The sequence below is a fragment of the Dendrobium catenatum genome, unplaced genomic scaffold, assembly GCF_001605985.2.
Source record: "Dendrobium catenatum unplaced genomic scaffold, ASM160598v2 fragScaff_scaffold_793, whole genome shotgun sequence".
Classification (NCBI taxonomy): Eukaryota; Viridiplantae; Streptophyta; class Magnoliopsida; order Asparagales; family Orchidaceae; genus Dendrobium; species Dendrobium catenatum.
The window spans coordinates 452,638-473,119 of record NW_021319255.1 but is presented as its reverse complement, the minus strand read 5'-3'; the positions used below and the strand labels follow the sequence as shown (position 1 = coordinate 473,119).

The 20,482-nt window shown below is 39.7% G+C and overlaps 1 protein-coding gene across 3 annotated transcripts in view; it reads right to left on the bottom strand.

The window, feature by feature from the left end:
• The window catches only part of LOC110116657 (protein transport Sec1a), a 55,229-nt gene extending 36,505 nt beyond the window's left edge, over window positions 1-18,724 (bottom strand). For 2 of the 3 annotated variants that reach the window (XM_020850326.2, XM_028696634.1), the window contains exons 1-4: window positions 18,384-18,724; window positions 10,008-10,066; window positions 8,710-8,791; window positions 8,432-8,510 (exon numbers count right to left, since the gene is read on the bottom strand). In XM_020850326.2, the coding sequence (XP_020705985.1) occupies window positions 8,432-8,510; window positions 8,710-8,791; window positions 10,008-10,066; window positions 18,384-18,456 (293 nt within the window). In that variant the 5' untranslated portion in view covers window positions 18,457-18,724. Of the gene's footprint in view, window positions 1-8,431; window positions 8,511-8,709; window positions 8,792-10,007; window positions 10,067-18,383 lie in introns of those variants that run through there. The other variant, XM_020850329.2, reaches the window with a different exon arrangement.
• Window positions 18,725-20,482: the final 1,758 nt, after the last annotated feature.

Here is a 20,482-nt window from a genome sequence, read left to right as displayed (position 1 = left end):
GAGTTAATATTCCTCTCGAATTGAAGATTATTGTAATGTTTGTTGTTTTTATTCATCTACTAGTGGAATACAAGTTAATTGCTTGGATTTGCTTCAGATTTCGATCCGTATCTCTCTGTTTTCTTCTAATTTTTGTTATTTTCCTGCTGTAAACAGCAGTAAAACTGCTGTTTGCTCATCCATTTTGGATAGGTTTGCTTGCAAACTCAAGTATTACCTTAGGGTTACTTGCGAACTCAAGTACTTCCTATCAAATTGGTATCACAGCATCATTTTTGGGACCATTGGCGGCTGAAATTCTGACATTTCAGCGGATTTTTGGCTTCTAGAAGATCTCTTGTGATTCTTGGGAAGAGAGATGGCCGGGAAGAAGGTGGAAGTCTTGGAAGGCGAAATCGGTCAACTAAAATCAAATTTAGAGGAAAAATTCTTTGATTTTCAAAATCAAATCACCTCCAACAATGAAAGGATGGAAGGCAAATTCACGGTGATGGAAGAGATGTTGAAGAAATTGCTGGAAATGAAGACAAATCCTACGACATCCGAAGAAAGAGAGACCACTGAAGGCCATGGCGTAGGAAGAAATCCGAACCCGTTTAGGGGGAGGAAAAATTCGGAAGTGAAGATCATTGAGGGAGAGGACGACATGCCACCTCTAGAGCCACTTTCTAAAGAGAAGATGAGTATGAGATATGGAAAGAGGAGTGCTGATTTTGTGGGAAGAAGGGGAGATTTTCACCACCGAGGCGATGAATTTGAAAGGCGAAGAGGGGAAGCTGATGACGAATACGGGTTTGATTGCCAAAGGAAAGATAGGGACAGCTGGGGAGCCCCTCCCATTCGCGGCATGGGAGGATATGGAGGGACCAGGGGCCATTGGGGTGACCCGAATGTGAGAAAGCTAAAGATGCCCATCTTTGAGAGCGAGGATGGTCATGGTTGAATCTACAAGGTGGAACATTATTTTTCCGTCAATAGACTAATAGAGGAAGAGAAGCTAACAGCGGCAGGACTATGCACGGAGGGAAATGCACTGGCTTGGTACCAGTGGTGGGACATGAGGAAGCCCATCAGGAGTTGGAGAGAGTTCAAGGAGTGCTTACTGGAACGTTTCTGAACCGGTAAGGAAGGAGACTTTTATGAGCAATTTTTTGCCTTGACATAGAAAGGAACAGTGGCGGAGTACCGTGATCAGTTTGAGTACAAGCAGGTTGGATCGTCTATATGAGACAGTGTTTGAAGGGAACTTCATGAAGGGGCTCAAACCGGAGATCAGAGCAGCTGCTAGAGTGATGCGACGGCGCAACTTGGGTGAGGCCATGGAGTTGGCTCAACTGGTAGAGGACTAGAAACATCTGGAGAAGGGGAGTCGAGGCAGTAGTTTCGGGGGATCCTATAGGATGACTACTACTTTCCTAGCTCCCAAAAGAGCTGCACTGAGGGGTTCACGAGAGGAACCAAAGGAGAGGAATGGAGGAGGGGGGCCTGGAGGAAACATTAAGAAACTGGCTGAGAAAGAGATCCAGGAGAAGCGGGCTAAGGGGTTGTGTTTCAGGTGCGATGAGAAGTACATGCCAGGGCATAGGTGTAAGAACCAAACTCTTCAGGTTCTCACCGTCTGTGATGACGAGGAAACTCAGGAGGGAGGTGAGAGAAGGATAGTGGATGAGGAAGAAGAGAAGTTACATCTGGATGTAGCTGAAGTCTCCCTAAACTCGGTGGTGGGATTCACACCAAATCACACCATGAAGGTGAGGGGAGAAATAGGGGACCGGGAGGTAGTGGTGCTGATGGATAGTGGGGCTACCCACAATTTCATCTTTAACCATATTGTCAATCTGTTGGGGCTGAAATTAGTGGACACTGGAGGATATGGAGTGATGATGGGCACGGGAAAGGTGGAGATGGGGAGAGGAGTGTGCAGGTCTGCAGGAGAATGGTGTTGACCATTCAAGGGCTATAGGTGAGGGAGGATTTTCTTATCTTAGAATTGGGAAGTACCGATGCATCCTGGGGATGAAATGGTTGCAAACTTTGGGGGAGACCAAGGTCAACTGGGATGCTCTGAGGATGGAACTGATGGTGGAAGGACGGAGGACGGTGATCCAGGGTGATGCGGGGTTGTCGAGGGCAGGAGTATCTCTCAAATCCATGATCATATCCATACAGGAGGTGGGAGGTGGATATATGGTGGAGTTGCAGCGCTTGGAGAGGGTTAGTATGGGGGAAGAAGGAGACATTCCACCTGTGGTGCAACTGCTCATACAGCAGTTCAAGGAGGTGTTCCAACCACCTCAGGGCTTACCACCACCCAGAGAGCAAGAGCATGCAATCCTTCTGAAGGATGGAATGTCACCGATTAGTGTTCGACCTTACCGCTACCCCCAAATTCAAAAAGATGAAATTGAGAAGCTGATTAAGGAGATTTTGGAGGCAGGGATCATCAGACCAAGTGTGAGTCCCTTCTCTAGCCCAGTCTTACTACTCAAAAAGAAGAATGAGAGTTAAAGATTTTGTGTGGATTACATGGCTTTCAACAAGGAGATAGTACCAGATAAGTTCCCCATTATGGTGATTGACGAGTTATTAGATGAGTTGCACGGAGCAGTAGTGTTTTCAAAGATGGACCTGAAGTCAGGCTACCACCAAATCAGAATAAAGGATGATATTTAGAAGACGGCTTTCAAGATGCACGAAAGGGAATTATGAATTCTTGGTGATGCCATTTGGGCTCACTAACGCCCCTGCTACTTTTCAGTCTTTGATGAACTGGGTGTTCTGGCAGCATCTCAGGAAGTTTGTGCTGGTCTTTTTTTTATGACATTTTAGTGTACAACCAAATAGAGGAGGATCACTTGGAGCATTTGAAGGAGGTTCTTAAGATTCTACAGACACATCAACTGAAAGCCAACCTAAAGAAGTGCAGCTTCGCCTAGTCTAGGGTGGAATATGTGAGATATGTAGTGTCTCAAGAGGGAGTGACAGCCGACCAGACCAAGATTGAGGCAATGCAGAAATGACAAATGCCTAGGAACATAAGGGAGTTGAGGGGTTTCCTAAGACCGACTGGTTACTACAGGAGGTTTGTGAAGGGATACAGTACTATCGCTTGGCCTTTGACTGGGCAACTGAAGAAGGACAATTTTTTTATGGGGAGAGGCGGCAACCCAGGCTTTTGAGAGGTTAAAAAAGGCCATGACAACGGTTCCAGTGTTAGCTCTTCCAGATTTCAGCCAGATCTTTATAGTTGAGACCGATGCATCAGGGTATGGCTTAGGAGCAGTGTTGATGCAGAATCACATGCCTATAGCCTATTTCAGCCAGATGCTATCAACCACGGCTCGATTGAAGTTAGTATACGAGAGAGAGCTGATGGCCATCGTCTTAGCCATTCAGAAATGAAGCCCTTATCTTTTAGAAAGGCACTTCATTATTCGTACGGATCAGAGGAGTTTGAAATACTTGTTGGAGCAAAGGATGGTGACCGAAGAACATCAGAGGTGGTTGTCAAAGCTTTTGGGCTATGATTTTGAGATCCAATATCAACTAGGGGTGGAAAATAAGGCGGCGGACGCCTTATCCAGATGTGTTGGGGAACTTCAGGAGTAGACAGTTTCTGTACCACTGATAGTTAACTGGGGGGGCATCAAGGAAGAAAGCATGCAGAGCGAAGAGTTGAAGAAGATCAAGGAAGACTTGAGGAAGGATAGTAGTAGCCATTCGGGATACTATCTAGAGGAGGAGAGGTTGTTACATCAGGGGAGATTTGTGATGCTACGAACATCAGTACACATTCCCCACTTATTACAGTAATTTCACGGCAATGTAGTTGGGGGGCATTCAGGAGTACATAAGATATATAGAAGGTTGGCATCAAAGCTCTATTGGAAGGGGATGTATAAGGATGTTGAAGAGATGATGGCAAGGTGTGAGGTGTGACAAAGAAATAAATATATGACAATAGCACCAGGAGGGCTACTTCAACCATCAGCACTTCCAAACAAAGTGTGGGAGAAAGTGTCCATGGACTTCATTGACGGCCTCCCCTGCTCAGAGGGATTCACAATCATTTTTGTAGTGGTGGACCGACTTAACAAGTATGCCCATTTTATTCTCTTACGACATCCTTACACCGCAGTATCAGTGGCGGCAACATTTATCAGGGAAGTTGTGAGATTACATGGGATTCCTGAGTTGATTGTATCTGATAGAGACAAAGTGTTCCTTAGCCAGTTTTGGAGGGAGTATGCAAGGCACAGGGCACTATTCTCAAGAGAAGTACCGTCTACCATCCACAAATAGACGGACAGACAGAGGTGGTTAACTTGAGCTTGGAAACATATTTGAGGTGTTTTGCCTCTGAAACACCGCGGATGTGGGTGAAGTGGTTACCTTGGGCCGAGTATTGGTACAATACATTGTACCATTTTGCTTCTCAAATGACTCATTTCAAGGTGATGTATGGCAGGGACCCCCCACACCTAGTGCACTATGGGAGGGGAAGCACACTACTTTCTTCAGTTGAGCAGTACTTGGAGGAAAGGGACAAGGTGCTGGAATAATTGATGAAACATCTACTGAGGGCACAACAAATCATGAAAAAGCAGGCGGATTCACATAGGAGGGACATACAGTTTGAGGTGGGAGAGAAGGTATTCCTAAAACTATGCCCCTACAGGCAAAGGACAGTTGCGAGAAGGGGGAACGAGAAGCTGTCTCCAAGATACTTCAACCCTTATTAGGTGTTGGACAGGATCGAAGCAGTGGCGTACCAACTAAAGTTACCACCATCAGCCACCATACACCCAGTTTTCCATGTGTCCTAGTTGAAGAGAGCTCTAGGGAGCATGCAGTTAGCACAGAACTCCCAGCTACATTGACTGAGAATTTGGAAGTAGTTTTAGAACCACTGTAGCTTACATGAGTGAGATCAGATAAAGAGGGAAACAAAGAAGTGTTGATTAGATGAAGAGGCCTTCCCGACTTGGATACTACTTGGGAGCCATTTGAAAGAATGAAAGATCAATTCTCCTCATTTCACCTTGAGGACAAGGTAAGTCTTTGGAAGGGGAGTACTGTTAGGCCAGCCCAGAAGAGGCCGGCTGGACCGGTCCAGTTATATTCCAGGCGAAACCAAGCAGGGGGCGGAAGCCCTGTCTGGTTTTATCTTGAGTTTGAAAAGAATTGGGGATCATCTTGGAGGCGTGGGCTCTAGTCTTCCTTGACTAGAGATTTTGGAGAGTTAATATTCCTCTCGAATTGAAGATTATTGTAACGTTTGCTGTTTTTATTCGTCTACTAGTGGAATACAAGTTAATTGCTTGGATTTGCTTCATATTTCGATTCGTATCTCTCTGTTTTCTCCTGATTTTTGTTGTTTTGCTGCTGTAAACAGCAGTAAAACTGATGTTTGCTCATCCATTTTGGTAGGTTTGCTTGCGAACTCAAGTATTACCTTAGGGTTACTTGTGAACTCAAGTACTTCCTATCAGGCTCCTCTTAGGAGTTGCCCGTAAATTTGATTTAGAATGGGGCTTACGGCTCCATTTAGGAGTTGCTCGTAGATTTAATTTTAGAGATTATTACTTCACTTAGAAGTTTCCCAAACAATGGGCCTTACTGCTTCCATTAGAAGTTACATGTAGGTTTGATTTAGTTTGAATTTGATTTAGGGTGAGTTACTTCATTTGGAAGCTCCCTCAACACATTAATTTGAGTAGGTCTTACTGCTTCCATTGAAAATTGCTTGTTAATTTAGTTTGGGATAAGTCTCACTGCTTTCATTCAAAGTTGTCTGATAGTTTTTATATTTGAAATAGGTTGTGATTGTTTACTTCACTTAGAAGTTTACCCAATGAATTAATTAATAATAGGTCTTACTACTATTAGAACTTACCTACTAGTTTAGGTTTTGGATAGGTCTTACTACTTTCATTGAAAGTTGCTTGTAATTTAAGTTTGTAGCATTTAGGAATAGCTATTTTTAGTCACTTTCTTCCTGCTTTAGTAGCTTTCTTATTGCTTCAGCACTATTTTAGTTTCAACAGTTCGCTTTTAGCACTGTAGTTTTAGTTACAATACTTTTGACCATTGTTTTTAACACTGTTGTTTTGTTACAATACTAAATTTGTTCTTGTTTAATTATTTGCAGGTATTTAGAACCATCATTTGCAGGAGTTTGTTAGAGTTGGGGACTTGGGGTCTTATTTGGAGTTTGAGTTTTTGTAGTTGTGGAGTTTGAGTTTGGGTCATCAGGTGAACTATAGTACAAGAGATGATTTAAGTGCAATCATTTATATTTTTTTAATTGCATATTTAATTAGTTAATTAATTAAAAAGGATTTTAATTCTGTGAGAATCTTCTTTCAATTGATATACCACAAAAGTGGTTTTCTGATAGTATCCCACAACATTTTAAAAGGTGAAATCGGGAATCGAGGCGTTTTGGCTAAGCGAGGCAAGGCGTAAGCCTCGAGGCGGATAGAGGCGTAAGCCTAAAAAATGATAAAAATAAAGTAATTAATAGTGCCGAGCATGTACCGCTCGGAACTGAGCGGTACTTGTTCGGTACCGAGCATGTACTGAGCAATATCGAGCATGTACCTAGTGGTACTGGCTTGGTACCGAGCGTGTACCTAGTGGTACCGAGCATGTACCGCTCAGTACCGAGCATATACTTGCTCAGTACCGAGCGGATCATAAGTTACGACATTTTGATAAGAAGAAACAACGGGAGCTCGTTGGCTTTGAAGGTAACTTTCTCCCTTTCGAGGCGCTGCCTCGATGCGCCTCGGCGCCTCACATATTGAGGCGTACGCCTCCGTGGAAAAAGGCGTAAGCCTCGCCCGGACATTCGAGGCTTAAGCCTCAATTCGCCCGACCTCCGCCTCGAGACTATCCCAACAAGACTGCTCCACAAACAAAGTCTAACCATGAAAGACAAATCCAACCTTTCTCATTATTTCTAGCTTTCAACCACCGGTTTCTCATTCAAAATCATGAAAGAGACTCCTCTCATCAAATACTTAAGTGGTCACTCTGGGGCCTAGGGGAACTTATCCAGTCGGGCTATCTTCAAGTCAGTCGATTTGAAAGTTGGTTGCTAACTTCACTTCATTCAAGGTAAGAATGGACATTTTAAATTTATTAATTAATTGAAAGAAATTTTAATTCATAGTGTTTTAAATTCATCAATTAATTAATTATTTAATAGAATATTACAATTTATTTTTCATTTTTAAATTTAAGATTTAATTTCAAATCAATGTTTTTTTATCAATTAATTATTTTAAAATGCTCTCAAAAATGATGTTTTAGAATGGCTCTTAGATTGCTCTCCAAAAGCTCTCCAACATAAAATTTGATAACCTTCTGGCAACCCCTCCTCACGAAGGGAGGTAGGGAGGGCATTTGCCCTTTCAATCCACTTGGTCGGATAACATATTCAACGGCCGAGGGCTTCAAGATGTTGATTAACCAGGTATAGGTCTTCTGGTCTTCAAATAAGACACATGTTATAATTTTCATTAAAAATGTCATATTTTTATTTTCTTGAAAATTTGGTAGCATCCCGACGTCCCCTCCCCACAAAGGGATGTTGGGAGGGCATTTGTCTTTTCAAATTGCCCGGACAGATCAAAAAGTGGACGGTCGAGGGCTCCAAGATGCTGATTAGTCCCGATACAATCTTTAGGTTTTCATTTCAAGGTTCTTGTTTATTGTTTTTTATTGGAAATGTTATATATTCTTTCCCAAAAATCCGGCAACCTCCCGGCCCAGCAAAGGGAGATAGGGAGGGCACTTGCCCTTTCAATCCGCCTAGCTAGATCAAAATGTTGATGGTCGAGGGCTTCGGGACGCTGATTGGTCCCGACACGAGTCTTCAAATCCTTCAGTTTGCAGTTGCGACGTCTGTATCACGGATAAATTTAGTCTTTCGTCATCAATCAATCGGTCATAGGAGGGAATAGAAGTTCTCCTGCAAGTGAGATGCTGACGTAGGGGGACGTGTGTTCAGACAGGAGGGGGTTATCTTTCAAAAAGATGCTAAATCATCCAAAAAATACACATCTATTAGGTTGCAAATTTTATTTTCCCAGACAGTTAGCATAAAAAATAGCTCTTGAGAAACAAGTGCATCTACTTCCATTGCAGTACTCAAAAGAATAGGTTCAACTAGTAAATGCTTAATCATAGTTTACTTAGCTAATCCACCCAGGAAATAAATTAGGCTTATAAACAATCGACATTGTGAAAGATTAATCAAGATGGTAAAAAACCGCACCACATGCAATTTAATTCTTACTAAATGAAAGCATTAAGACTGAATCCATAACACAAGATAATACAATTACAAATTATATATATATATATAGCAATGCATTTGCACATGACTGAAAAAAAGGTACATTATATCCAAGAAAACCTTTACTTTTCTTTAATTGGCTGAATAAAATATATTGCATCCATTGAAGTCATTGGCTCCCTTCTTTTGAAAAGATCTTCTACCACTGCAAGAAATTTTTTGAAGGAGTTCTTAAAGCATTACTCTGCAAGCTCAACTTAAAAAAGTAATAAGTATCTTGCAAAAAGTATATACCTTTGGGACAAATTTAAACAGCACAATAACTGAAGAAACGACATGCTAAAACCAGAAATGAAACATGATGAAATAGAGAGAGTTTTTTTTTTAATTCAACATGTACTTACATGAAATTCCCTCATCTGTGATATCTGCCATCTTGAAAGAATAGGACATTATTTTGACAGTAAATTTATCCGTTATTAGTACCTAGATAAAGAAAATTGTGCAACGGTGAATATTTAATATGGTCAGTGAGTGTGTAAAATGCTTACAAAAACATCAGGTGAGAATTGTCATCAATGATATTTTGCATATTTAAAATGAATGACAAAGTTCTCTATCATAGAAAATTCATCTGAATGATATTAAATTTCCCAATTGACAATAGTACAAGCTCCGCAGAAAGTTCTACATAAACTTGATAATGTGCCAAAAAAAAAACTTGTGTAAATTACAATTAATAGTTAAAGCAACACTAAATAAAAATGAATGAGAAGGATGATTTGTAAAGCCAATCCCAATTTTTTTGGACAAGACTAATGATGATGATATGGTATTGATGACAACTGTGTTGACAAGAGAAATGTATAGCATGACGTGCATCTAAAAGTTTCAGTACATGCTATGACATTGTATGTAGGGAGGGGGTGCCATTTTGGTAATGCTAACTGTTCCTGAAGTTTTTGGGATGGTCAATGTCATGTTTTTCAATCCTTCCTCTTCCCTCCCAAACCCTCTAACTTATTACTGCATGGCACATACTCCAATGCAGCATTCCCGTTGTTTGGAGGCCCAAGATAGTTGAATAAGGCTTCGTTTGGGATAACTTTTTTCCTGCTTCTAAAAATAGCATTCTTGTACAAAAATTAAAACTTTTTAACCAGAAAGCTGCTTTAAGAAGCAGCAAAAAAGCCGTCCCAAATGAGGCCTAAGATTGAGGGTGTTGCAGCTGCAGATAACTGAATTGGTTATGATATCAAAATTACAATAAAAAAATAGTTAAAAGCCATGTCAAGGTTTGGTTATTAAGGGCTTATGCATCGATAGCTCACAACTTTATCAGCCTAATTTCTCACCCTAAAATCACCCAAAAGGCAAACATGCAGCATCTGAAGCTACACTAGCCCGTTATCCAGGCCAATTTATGATTTAGCATAGGATAAGCACTATCAAAAGCTAAATTATGATGCTAGTTAACCAACAGACAATAGAAACTCATCCTTTTTACAGACACAAGATAAGTAGAAGTAATTATCTAACAAGTGTTCTCTAGCTTAAATAGAAAATTATGTAGATATTTTTTTATTAATTTTTTACCAACGGAACCAAACTAAGCAGAAGTGGACAACGAGTGGAAAAATAAGCAGAAATACATGAATAAATAAGTAAAACAGAAAACCGTTAAAAAATGAATCAAAAGCACCTTCCAAGTTGATTTGGATTCCGTCACTTTTGCCGAGCGAAGCATTTCAAGCAACAGCCCTAGTATCATAGAATCATGTAAAGTATGAGGCTAAAAGCGAAATTCTGCATACAACCACTAGAGAAAGTAAGTAGCAAAGCTAGAAGGCAGGAAAACTTCTAGGAAAATGTACTTCAGACCGTAAAAAATGATATATGATTTTTTTAATAGTTCAGAGCCAGTAAATTGTATGTTCCTGCAATTGGTTCATATATATTTGATATATATAAAATGCTTTTGATAGAACAGAGCTAGATAGTTGCACAAACTGATCCAAAATAACCCATATGTCCTAGTAAGTTATATTAGGTTAGGAACACGACAGAAAAACTGCCCAAGATCTATTTGGAAGAAATCATCAACATATGCATTAAATTTTTCATAAATCTTAAATAACATAAGATTTCCTATCAGATCCTTATCAGGTTACTACAAATAATCTAATTACTACAAAAAAGGTCATTACACTATTATTCTTATCAAAATGTTTTATACAATAATCATGATCTCTATTATTAAATAGGAGATAAAAGGAAATTTATTCCAAATAGATCTTGGGCAATTTCTCTGTTCCGCACCTAACCTAAAATAACCCGTTAGGAAATATGGGTTATGTTGGGTAGAGTCATAATAATAATGCTGAAAAAATTTCCACAATAAGTAAAAATTATTCATAAAACAAGTGAACAAGAATTTTCCAATGCCCCATAGTTTCTCGACTCAAAACAATCATGATTAAGATCCTCCATTCATCAATCATCTCATGGCATTGTATTCTTTAAATATATTCTATTATACTTTAAATTGACGATTCACTTATTATTATGTCTTTCATGCGAGCACTTAATTGCCAGTTCAAATCCGCCGTATCAATTTCTACCTTAATAGAAAAAAAAAAACTCACATTTATCCTATAGCAATAAACAATTTTACAATTTAATTAAAAATCTCAAGGTTGTTTGGCTAACCTTAATTGAGTTATTAACCAGCGTTATTTGCTTATTCAGGCACTTCCAGATTTCACAATCCCATAATGGTGAGATTAGCATATTAGGTTTTCCTTACTGCTAATTGGCTTATAATGCCTCCACAACAATTAGGCTAATCACACATCCACCGCGGTTAGGTTAATCACTAGTGCAACAACGTCCACTTAGGTAAGACAAAGAAGAATATGAAAGGATTGGGATACAAATGAGGAAGAGAAGGAGAAAGAGAGAAAAAGAGATGAGGAGCTATTAATAACTGACTAATCACTAATTACAAAGTCAAGAATTGTGTTATTCACCTTCCCTTCAAATTATAAACTGATCACTTTTTAAGTACTCATAAATTAGCATGAATTAACTAATTAAAATCCAAATTATCTATTTGATAAATCAATTAATTAATTAGTTCTTTAATGTCCTAATTTCTAGTTGCTCATAACTTGTTGAAGACCTAATTGATTAGCCTTTGATTAACTATAATGTATGCTCACTGAGTATTTAATAATTAATTATTAAAACCTAACAAAATATCCATAAAATCACAAGGTTTTTTTATCAAAGAGTTAGAGTCTATCCTTCATGGGAGGTGGTAAGTGTAAAGATCAGCCACGTTGAATGTAAAGAAGAAATTGAGATCAGAGGGGATCAATTTAACGTATGCGTTATCATTAATTCATCTGAACATAGGGAATAGTTCAAATTTTTGTGGTTGAAGCTTCGAATAGGAACATATTTCCTTGCGTAGGCAAAGTATGAAGAGATCGCCGACTTCGAAAATATTTTATTTTCGTTGTGTCTGCTGTCAGTTTATACTTCGTATCGGACTTGAGTTTCTCAACTTTTTGAACTATTACATCAAATTCAATAACCCATTGGATGACTCGAGAGATCTTGGGTTTTGCAAGAACAATAATATCCATTATGAGATTTGGTGAATGTGTTAACAATGCTAAAGGGTTTTCAGCCAATGGATATGCTTATCATAGAATTGAAGGCAAATCTGGCTTGAACTAATATTTTGTCTTATTGCTTAGATTGATCACCAGCAAAAAACCAAATTATGCTACTTAAAGTACAGTTTACTAGCTCTGTTTGGCCATCACTTTGTGGATGATATGCAAAACTGAGTCGTAATTTAGTTTGAAGCCACTTCAAAAGTTCCTTCCATAAACAGTCGAAGAATTTAACATCCCATTATAATGCCAAACTAAGGAATGATATGTAAGTGTATAACCTCCTTAAAAAGTTTATCCACGATAACTACACTATAAATTTTTCTTACAACCTAAGAAGTGGGATATCTTGCTAAATAGGACCATGAATAAATCCATTCCTTGTGCAATTTGCAGCATCCTCGACACAAAGTCAATGCTAAAATCTTCCTAAATGGAGTATGGTACCTATAAGGAGGTGTATATGTTAGTGCTTTGACAAGTTCCTTTAAAATTGTGGCAGGTAGTGCACTTCTCACCAAATTGACAAATATCTTGTCGCAATCTTGGCCAAAAAATCAAGATGGCACAAATTGAAATGTCTTATCTTTGCGTGTATGAGATGCTAATTTTCCACCATGATATTCTTTAATGAGTTGTTATAGATGTGATGTGTCTAAAATGTATAACGGTTTTCCCTTGAAGAGATAGTCTTTGTGGATGGAGGAGGCCCATGATGGCAAGAGATTGTTGCAATTAATCTAATGGGTGGCAAAATCTTTGTCACTTGTGTATAGCTCTCGGAGTGCCTCCACACCATGATACTAATTTGAATGGTGAGAATGAGGTTGGATGGTCGGCTAAGAGCCTAGGCCATGTGGTTTTTTATTCCTACTTAGTGTTTCAAAACGACACTGAAATTTTGCAAAAATACAACCCACTGAATATGCATACGGCTGAGATTTCATTGAGATTGCAAAAATCATAGTGGTTGATGGTCGCTTAGCACTTCAAATTATTGGTAGAGTAAGTAGTGCTCTTATTACTTCAAAGCTTGGATGAAAACATATAATACATGCTCATATAATGACCACGTTTTTAGCTCATAAGATTGAGCTTTTCACTAGATAACTCCATAAGTTTCTCAACTCGTGTAAGAACTACCCCAACGCCAATTGCAAAAGCATTAGTAGCAACATAGAATTGTTTCTCAAAGTTCACAATATATAGGTCAGGCTGAGGAGTGCCTTGAATTGTGTGAAGCTATGTTGTTGTTCTTGCCCCCAAATAAGGTGTTTGAGCTTGAAACAATTCATAAGTGGTACTGCAATTGTGTTCAAATTGTGGATAAAGCGTCTATAGAAGTTTGCAATTCCATGGAAGTTATGGCCTTCTGTGATTGACAACAATGTTGGCCAAAATAATATCTCCACTATGCTTATTTTTTCAAAGAATGGAAAATAATAGCATGAGGTAGTATAGATGATCGTCTAGGGATTCACTATAAACCAAAATGTCGTCAAAATAAATAGCACAAAAATGACCAATAAAAGGTTCGAATACCTTATTCATCAACTGCATAAAAGTGCTTGGGGCATTGCATAGCCTAAACAGTTTGACTCGACATTCATACAATTCTTCACAGGTCTTGAACACCACCTACTTGTCGTTGGGTCAAATGGGAATCTAATGTTACCCATTATGAAGGTCCAATTTGGAGAATATAAAAGCTCCATAGAGTTTATCTAACAAATCTTCTATTGTGGCATGGGAAAGTAGGACTTAATTGTGATTATTGCTCAATGTTCGACTATCGATGCACATGCGCCAGGTTCTTTGCTTTTCTATGATGATAAAGGTAGGTACAGTGTATGGGTTCACAATGTCGAATAAGTTTCTTTCACAGTAATTCAACCAATTTCTTGTAGGATTTAATGCTCCTTCAGATTCATTCTATAAAGTATTAATTCAGTAATTTAGCCTCTGGACAAGGACAATTTGGTGTTGTATCACTCACATTGGTGAAGTTGATTAGGAAGTTCTATATCACCAAATTGTGCAGCAAATATTGCACGGTGGGAAGGACCTTCTAAGAGGAAGTGTTCGGTTTAGCCATTAGCAAGGGAAACACCGTATTCTCATTCTAGCAAGCTAAGAGCAACTGAGAGTTTGAGAAAATAATGCATGCAAATTTATCAGCAACAAGGTCTTGCTTGGAGAAGGCATGGAAGTAGCCTAATTTACTTGCCCTACTTAAATGCATAAGCATTTGTGCAGCATTCGTATCATGCTCCCATGTTGAATCGCCATGGTTTTCCCAGGATTAAGTAACACATTCATATTTGTGAGATCTCATAAAACTTGGCAAATAAATTTTTTGCCAACAGAGAAGCTTACCTTGCATAGATCGGTTACAAAAACATCAACCCTTTTTTGATCCAACTGATATTGTGCGGATGAGTATGCTTTGTTGTATTTAATTAGTGCCTTCACAGCCTTTTTTTAAGCAATAAAATTTCTATGTGCACTAATGTCCATGTTGCGTTTGCAGACTTTTCCTCTAATAATGAACCTTGTCTGAAATATTGCATGCTATTGCCTTGCTATGGGTTGCTTCGAAGCTAATAATACCTTTTCGAGAATGCATAATAGAAATTCAACTTCATCTCCAGGTACGCCCTTAAACTCCTCAATCAAGGGAAATACTTCACCGGGTTAGATCTTGGATTCATCATCAACTAAATGTATCTACCAATGATTGGAGCACATATTAGATCTATGACCAGGATGGAAGTATATAAACCATTTAGATGGTTCGAGCTTATTGTAAATGTTATCTCAGGTGAACCTTGATAGGAAATACTCGTAGATCTCAAGTATTTCCTATCAATTTTCGGAAAACAGTGAGATTTCTCCACACAAATTCACGAAAACAGCAGATAATTTGTATTATTTGATGAAAGGGAAACGGAAAATAGCAAGATACAATTGATCCTCTATTCGAGAAGAGTATCTATCTCTCCCAAATCTCTAGACTTCACTAGAGCCCAAAAAAAAAACCTAAATCTAAGAGATCTCAAATTTCAGCTAAATTCAAGATGCTCTAACCCTAGGAAAACAAACTATTTAATGCATACAATCAAAAAGAAAATCTCTAAACAATCCCTACATTCAAATTTCCCTCCTAACTCCCAAAAAATCCATCCAAATTGGCTCTTGTGGAACTTGCGGCTCATACAGGAGGCGGACTCTCTGGACCGGTCTAACAATACTCCCCTCCGAACAATCCACCTTATCTGCAAGGTGGAAAGACAACACCTTCCTCCATTTCCTCATCATCACAAACGATAAGGACCTGAAGAGTTCAATCATTACACCTGTGCCCCAGAGTATACTTCTCGTCACATCTGAAACAAAGCCCCTTCGCCCTCTTTTCCTGTAATTCTGTTTCTATGAGCTTCTTGATGTCGTCCCCAGGTCTTTCTCCTGCAATCTTTTCCTTTGAAGTCCCTCGAAAAATATCTGATGTTGGCTCTTATGATGCCAATAATGTGGTGGTCATCCTATACGAGCCTCCTAAGCTGCTGCCTCTCGTCTCTCTCTCTCTAGGTGTCTCTGATCCTCCACCAACTGAGCTAGCTTCATGGCCTCTCACAAGTCACAAGATCTCATCACTCTAACTGCTGCCCGGATCTCTGGTGTCAGTCCCTTCATGAAATTTTCCTCTAGCATTGTCTCAGAAAGGCGGTCCAATCAGCTAGCAAGGTGCTTTAATCTCTCCTGGTATTCCATCACTAAACCATCATATGTCAAGGTGAAGAACTGCTCGTAGAAGTCTCCTCCCCTGCCAATTCGAAAATGTTCTACTAAACAATCCTTGAACTCCCTCCAACTCCATACAGGTCATCACATATCCCTCCACTGGTACTAAGCCAAAGCCTTCCCTTCCAAACATAGGCCAGCTACCGTCAGCCTCTCTTCCTTCATCAGCCTGTTGACAATAAAATATATTTCCACCCTGTAAATAACCCATGTGGATCTTCTCCCTAAAAAATAATCATCTCCTCCGTCGACTCTGCTTCCTCCAAAATTTTTCATTCCCCAAGGGGTTGGTTCCCCCCAATCGTGTCGATCATCTCTCTTCCGCTCGCACCCAAACCATTCACCACAAGCCCACCTTATCCCTTCAATTTCAACACTCCTTCAATCATATTCAACCCCTCTCCTTTTAAATTTGACACCTCTTCGATCATAGTCAAGTCCTCGCTTTTCAAATTCAGCATCTCTTCTTTCAAATTCAACATCCCTCCACTCATGCCCCACCCCCTCACGCCTCTCCACATACCCTTTATCCGACTCCTCCCTAGGAAGCCTTAGGGGAGGCATTTTTTCTGTTCCCTCCAAAATCTCCACCTCTTGATCTTCCATTCGTCTGATCGGCTTAGGGTTTTCCCCACTTCCTTGGCAGTCGGCATCTTCCCTCACCTCTGATGACAATATTTTGGTTTGGCCCTCATGCACTTTTTCAACATCTCCTCTGGGATGGAAAATTTTGAATCGAACTTATCATGGATGACGGAGATATCCTTTTTTATATCTAAAACTTGAGTTTGGAGATCCGAAATTTCAGATTTCATTTGTCCGATCTCCCCTTCCAATACTTCTACCTTTCTTCCAGCCATGGGAATATGGATTTAGGCTCCAATAGCAAAGATCAACAAGCTTGACGTGAATATGGCCTCGCAAACAGCAAAAACAATAAGATCGGAGAGGAAAATGCAGCATAAATCAGTGAGGACTTCTATTTCAGCCCAGGAAATTGGTCTAATACCAATTTGAAAAGAAACACGTGTAGATCTCAAGTATTTCCTATCAACATTCGGAAAACAAAGAGATTTCTCCACAGAAATTCATGAAAACATCAAATAATTTGAATTATTTGATGAAAGGGAAATGGAAAATAGCAAGATACAATGGATCCTCTATTCGAGAGGAGGATCTATCTCTCCCAAATCTCTAGACATCGCTAGAGCCCAAAAGAAAACCTAAACCTAAGAGATCTCAAATTTTAGCGAAATTCAAGATGCCCTAACCCTAGGAAAACAACTATTTAATGCATACAATCAAAAAGGAAATCTTTAAGCAGTCCCTACATTAAAATTTCCCTCCTAACTCCCTAAAAAATCCTTCCAAATTGGCTCCCGTGGAACTTGCGGCTCATATAGGAGGCGGACTCTTCGGCCTCTTGTTACGTTCAACCGGTCCCGTATGGGCCGGCTGGACCGGTCTAACAAACCTATCTTGCTAACTGCTTTAATTTCATTATTTATAGCATTCAACATGGTCGATTGCCACTAAAGGGGATTTTGTCTAATGCTTTGAGGAGAACTTTTTACCATGTCACTACTCAGTTCAGTGGGTGGTTTATTGTATGAGGCTGATTTGGAGCCGTAGTTGAGTTGAATCTCCAACTTATATGTGTAATATACGGCCTGTGATAACAAATATACAACATTCATCTCAAATTTGTCTTGTATATCTTCCTTCAAGCCTCCTATGTATGTAGTTACGATTTGTTGATTGGGTTTGCTACGATGGTAAGATTGTTCCTCGCACTAAGGTAGTAGAACTCTTCCATGTAAGAACTAATAGTGGTTCCTCTGAGAACAACGTTGATATTATACATATAGGAGTTGTTCGTAATTGATCGGTAAGAGACGGACACATACAAATTGTTTAGTCTAGATCAGTCCCTAACCGACCAAGAAGAGCTACCGCTAGCAAGCTCTGGCTCCAACCTTCAATTTGAAGCTACATATTGGACTTTGACTCGAAATAATAATATACACGACAAGCTATATTGAATTTATCTTATGTACATTTTTCTGTACTCTACCATATAGTCTTTTCTTATGTACATTTTTCTATAGTCTACCATATATTGAGTTTATCTTATTTACATTTTTCTATAGGACTTTGACTCGAAATAGTCTCCTTTGGCGTCGAACTGCTTTTGCAGTAGGCTATCGGTCTATCCCAAAACCTTGGGCTCCACATAGATGACCAAGAAGTATGGAAGCAAATAAATAAGATCCTCAATTTTCCCTAGTTTGATTGGAATGATTAAAAATATATTAAAAAAAAAAGAAACAAAACAACAACGAATATTTCTTTCTTGTTGATTGAGGAAGGAAAGTGGTGGCACCGTCGGAGATCAGCATTGATGGCTTCTGATAATCACATTGTTCACGCTTCCCCGTACAAACAAAAACGCTTAATTTTAAGATTAAAACGCAGCAATTAGCACCAACAGCCCACATTTGTTATTCTACTGAGATCATACATGGTGCAGTTATTATTACAATAGACAACAAATTGTAAGATAATAGAAGAAGAATTTAAGCGAAGAGACTGACTATCGCGGCTAGTCTGGCGAAAGGTCTTGTAATCCCCAACGGCACCGCCATGGAACGAGCCAGATTCCGACATGGCATCGCCTCCCCGCAGCCGCCTCAATGCAGGTCAGCAGTTAAATAATCGGTTGTTCTTCGATAAAAAGAGAAGGAGCCGAACGAGGATTCTGGGACTTCTTCTCGAAACACGGTTCGGTGGATGAATAAGAGGAAACAAAGGAAGTGGCCAGGGAGATCTACCGGTGAACGCGAATAAAGTGGCGCGAGATCGGCGATGGGAGGTTGAAACGCGCGCGACAATTTCTTCATTGTTTGATCTGTGGCGGCCAAGTGGTGGACGGGGATAACGAAATCGGAGCGAGAAATGGGGCACGCGGGAACTATACACTAGAACAAGGCATTGGGCGGGTTGGTTCGGATCCGGCTTAAACCCGCCCACTCATATGTCGGGCCAAGTGGATGATCAAGTAGAATAAAGTGAAGGAATTTTGATGCTACAGAAAATGCCTATGTTCTCCATGTATTTTGATGTTTTTTAATTAAATTTAGGATCATATAAATTTCAATTTCACCAAATTTATAATCAAAAGTAAATATCATAATGCATATCTATGTTATTAAATGATCCGATCTGACTCTAAATAAGCTCAAATTAAACACATAATTATGTTTGAAAACTTTTTTTACAAAGAAAAATGACCACACAAATGAGCTCAAATCTCACCCACTTTGTAGGATAATTGTACTCCCTATTATATAGTAAATTATTAAACTAGTTTAGGATTTAGGAGTCATATAGTGATTGATATGCTCGTACGACGAGCTGAACGTCCAAAATTAAAATTATTTTGATCGGACACGAATCTCGAGGGATAACCTAGTTGTAAACATCCAAAATTAAAATTAGGATCATCCGAACTCTAATTTCAGTAAACTTGTAGTTGAACTAAACATCTTGAAAATATGAACCCAACGACACCAAACTCAACTCAATCCGAGCCCAAATGGGTCCTAATCAAGGACCCAAAGCAGTTAAAAGGTTCAAACCACAATTTGGATTACCAAACGGTTTATAAATGTGACATTCTTATAGTCGAATCGAGCGGCTCGACGAGAAGAATCCAACGACCCCAATATCACTGAATTCTGATGTCACTAAGATGTCCAAATGTCCAACAAACGGTTTATGATCAAGAGAATCAATATTGGCCGCCCATACAAACTACTCCCAAAATATCCTTGTCTTCCTCTTATTTACGGGTCATGCCACCCTAGAAAATCTATAAATAGAGCCACCCTTTCTCATGAAAGGGAGCCTCAAGCCAAAATAAATAAGAGAGAGATCGAAGATCGCTCTTGCCTCTTTACTCCTTCTCGACCACCGCTCAGAGTTCCGCCGGACCACCGCCTGACGCCGAAGTTTCGCCAGACCACCACTCGAGGCCAGGATTTTTGGTGGATTGCCATTTGAGGTCGGGAGTTCTGCCAAATCACCCTTGAGGCCCGGAGTTTCGCTGGACCACCACTTGAGGCATGTAGTTTCGCCGGACCACCACCTAACGTCGGAGTTCCGTCGGACCACCACTTGAGGTTTGGAGTTCCGCCGGACCACCACTTGACTCCTGGAGTTCTGCCAGATCACCACTTGACGACCGGAGTTCCACCGGACCACCATCTGACGTAAGACTTATATTGAACCACCGTCAGACTACCAACATACACCCGAACTTCCAAGTGACTTTGGACTTCTGTTAGACCACTAAATGAGGCCGGACTTTCTTCTACCCCCCGAATTCAACCATATGATTGACACTTGTATTCTCATCACCCTCGAGGGTGAATTAGCCCAGTGTAATCTACCCAAATACTATTGTAATCATTTCAACTGGGCAAGACCCCATGGTTTTTCCCCTTTTCAGGGTTTTCTACATAAAAAATCTTGTGTTTTATGTATGTGAGCTGAATATCTATACAACGCTAAGACGCAATATTATAACTTTATCACTACATTTATTCTAGCAAGCAACAATATGACTCCGGAACTAAGCTGTTTAATTGTATTAACTTCAGCCTAATTTTATTCCATTTGGTAGCCTATATGG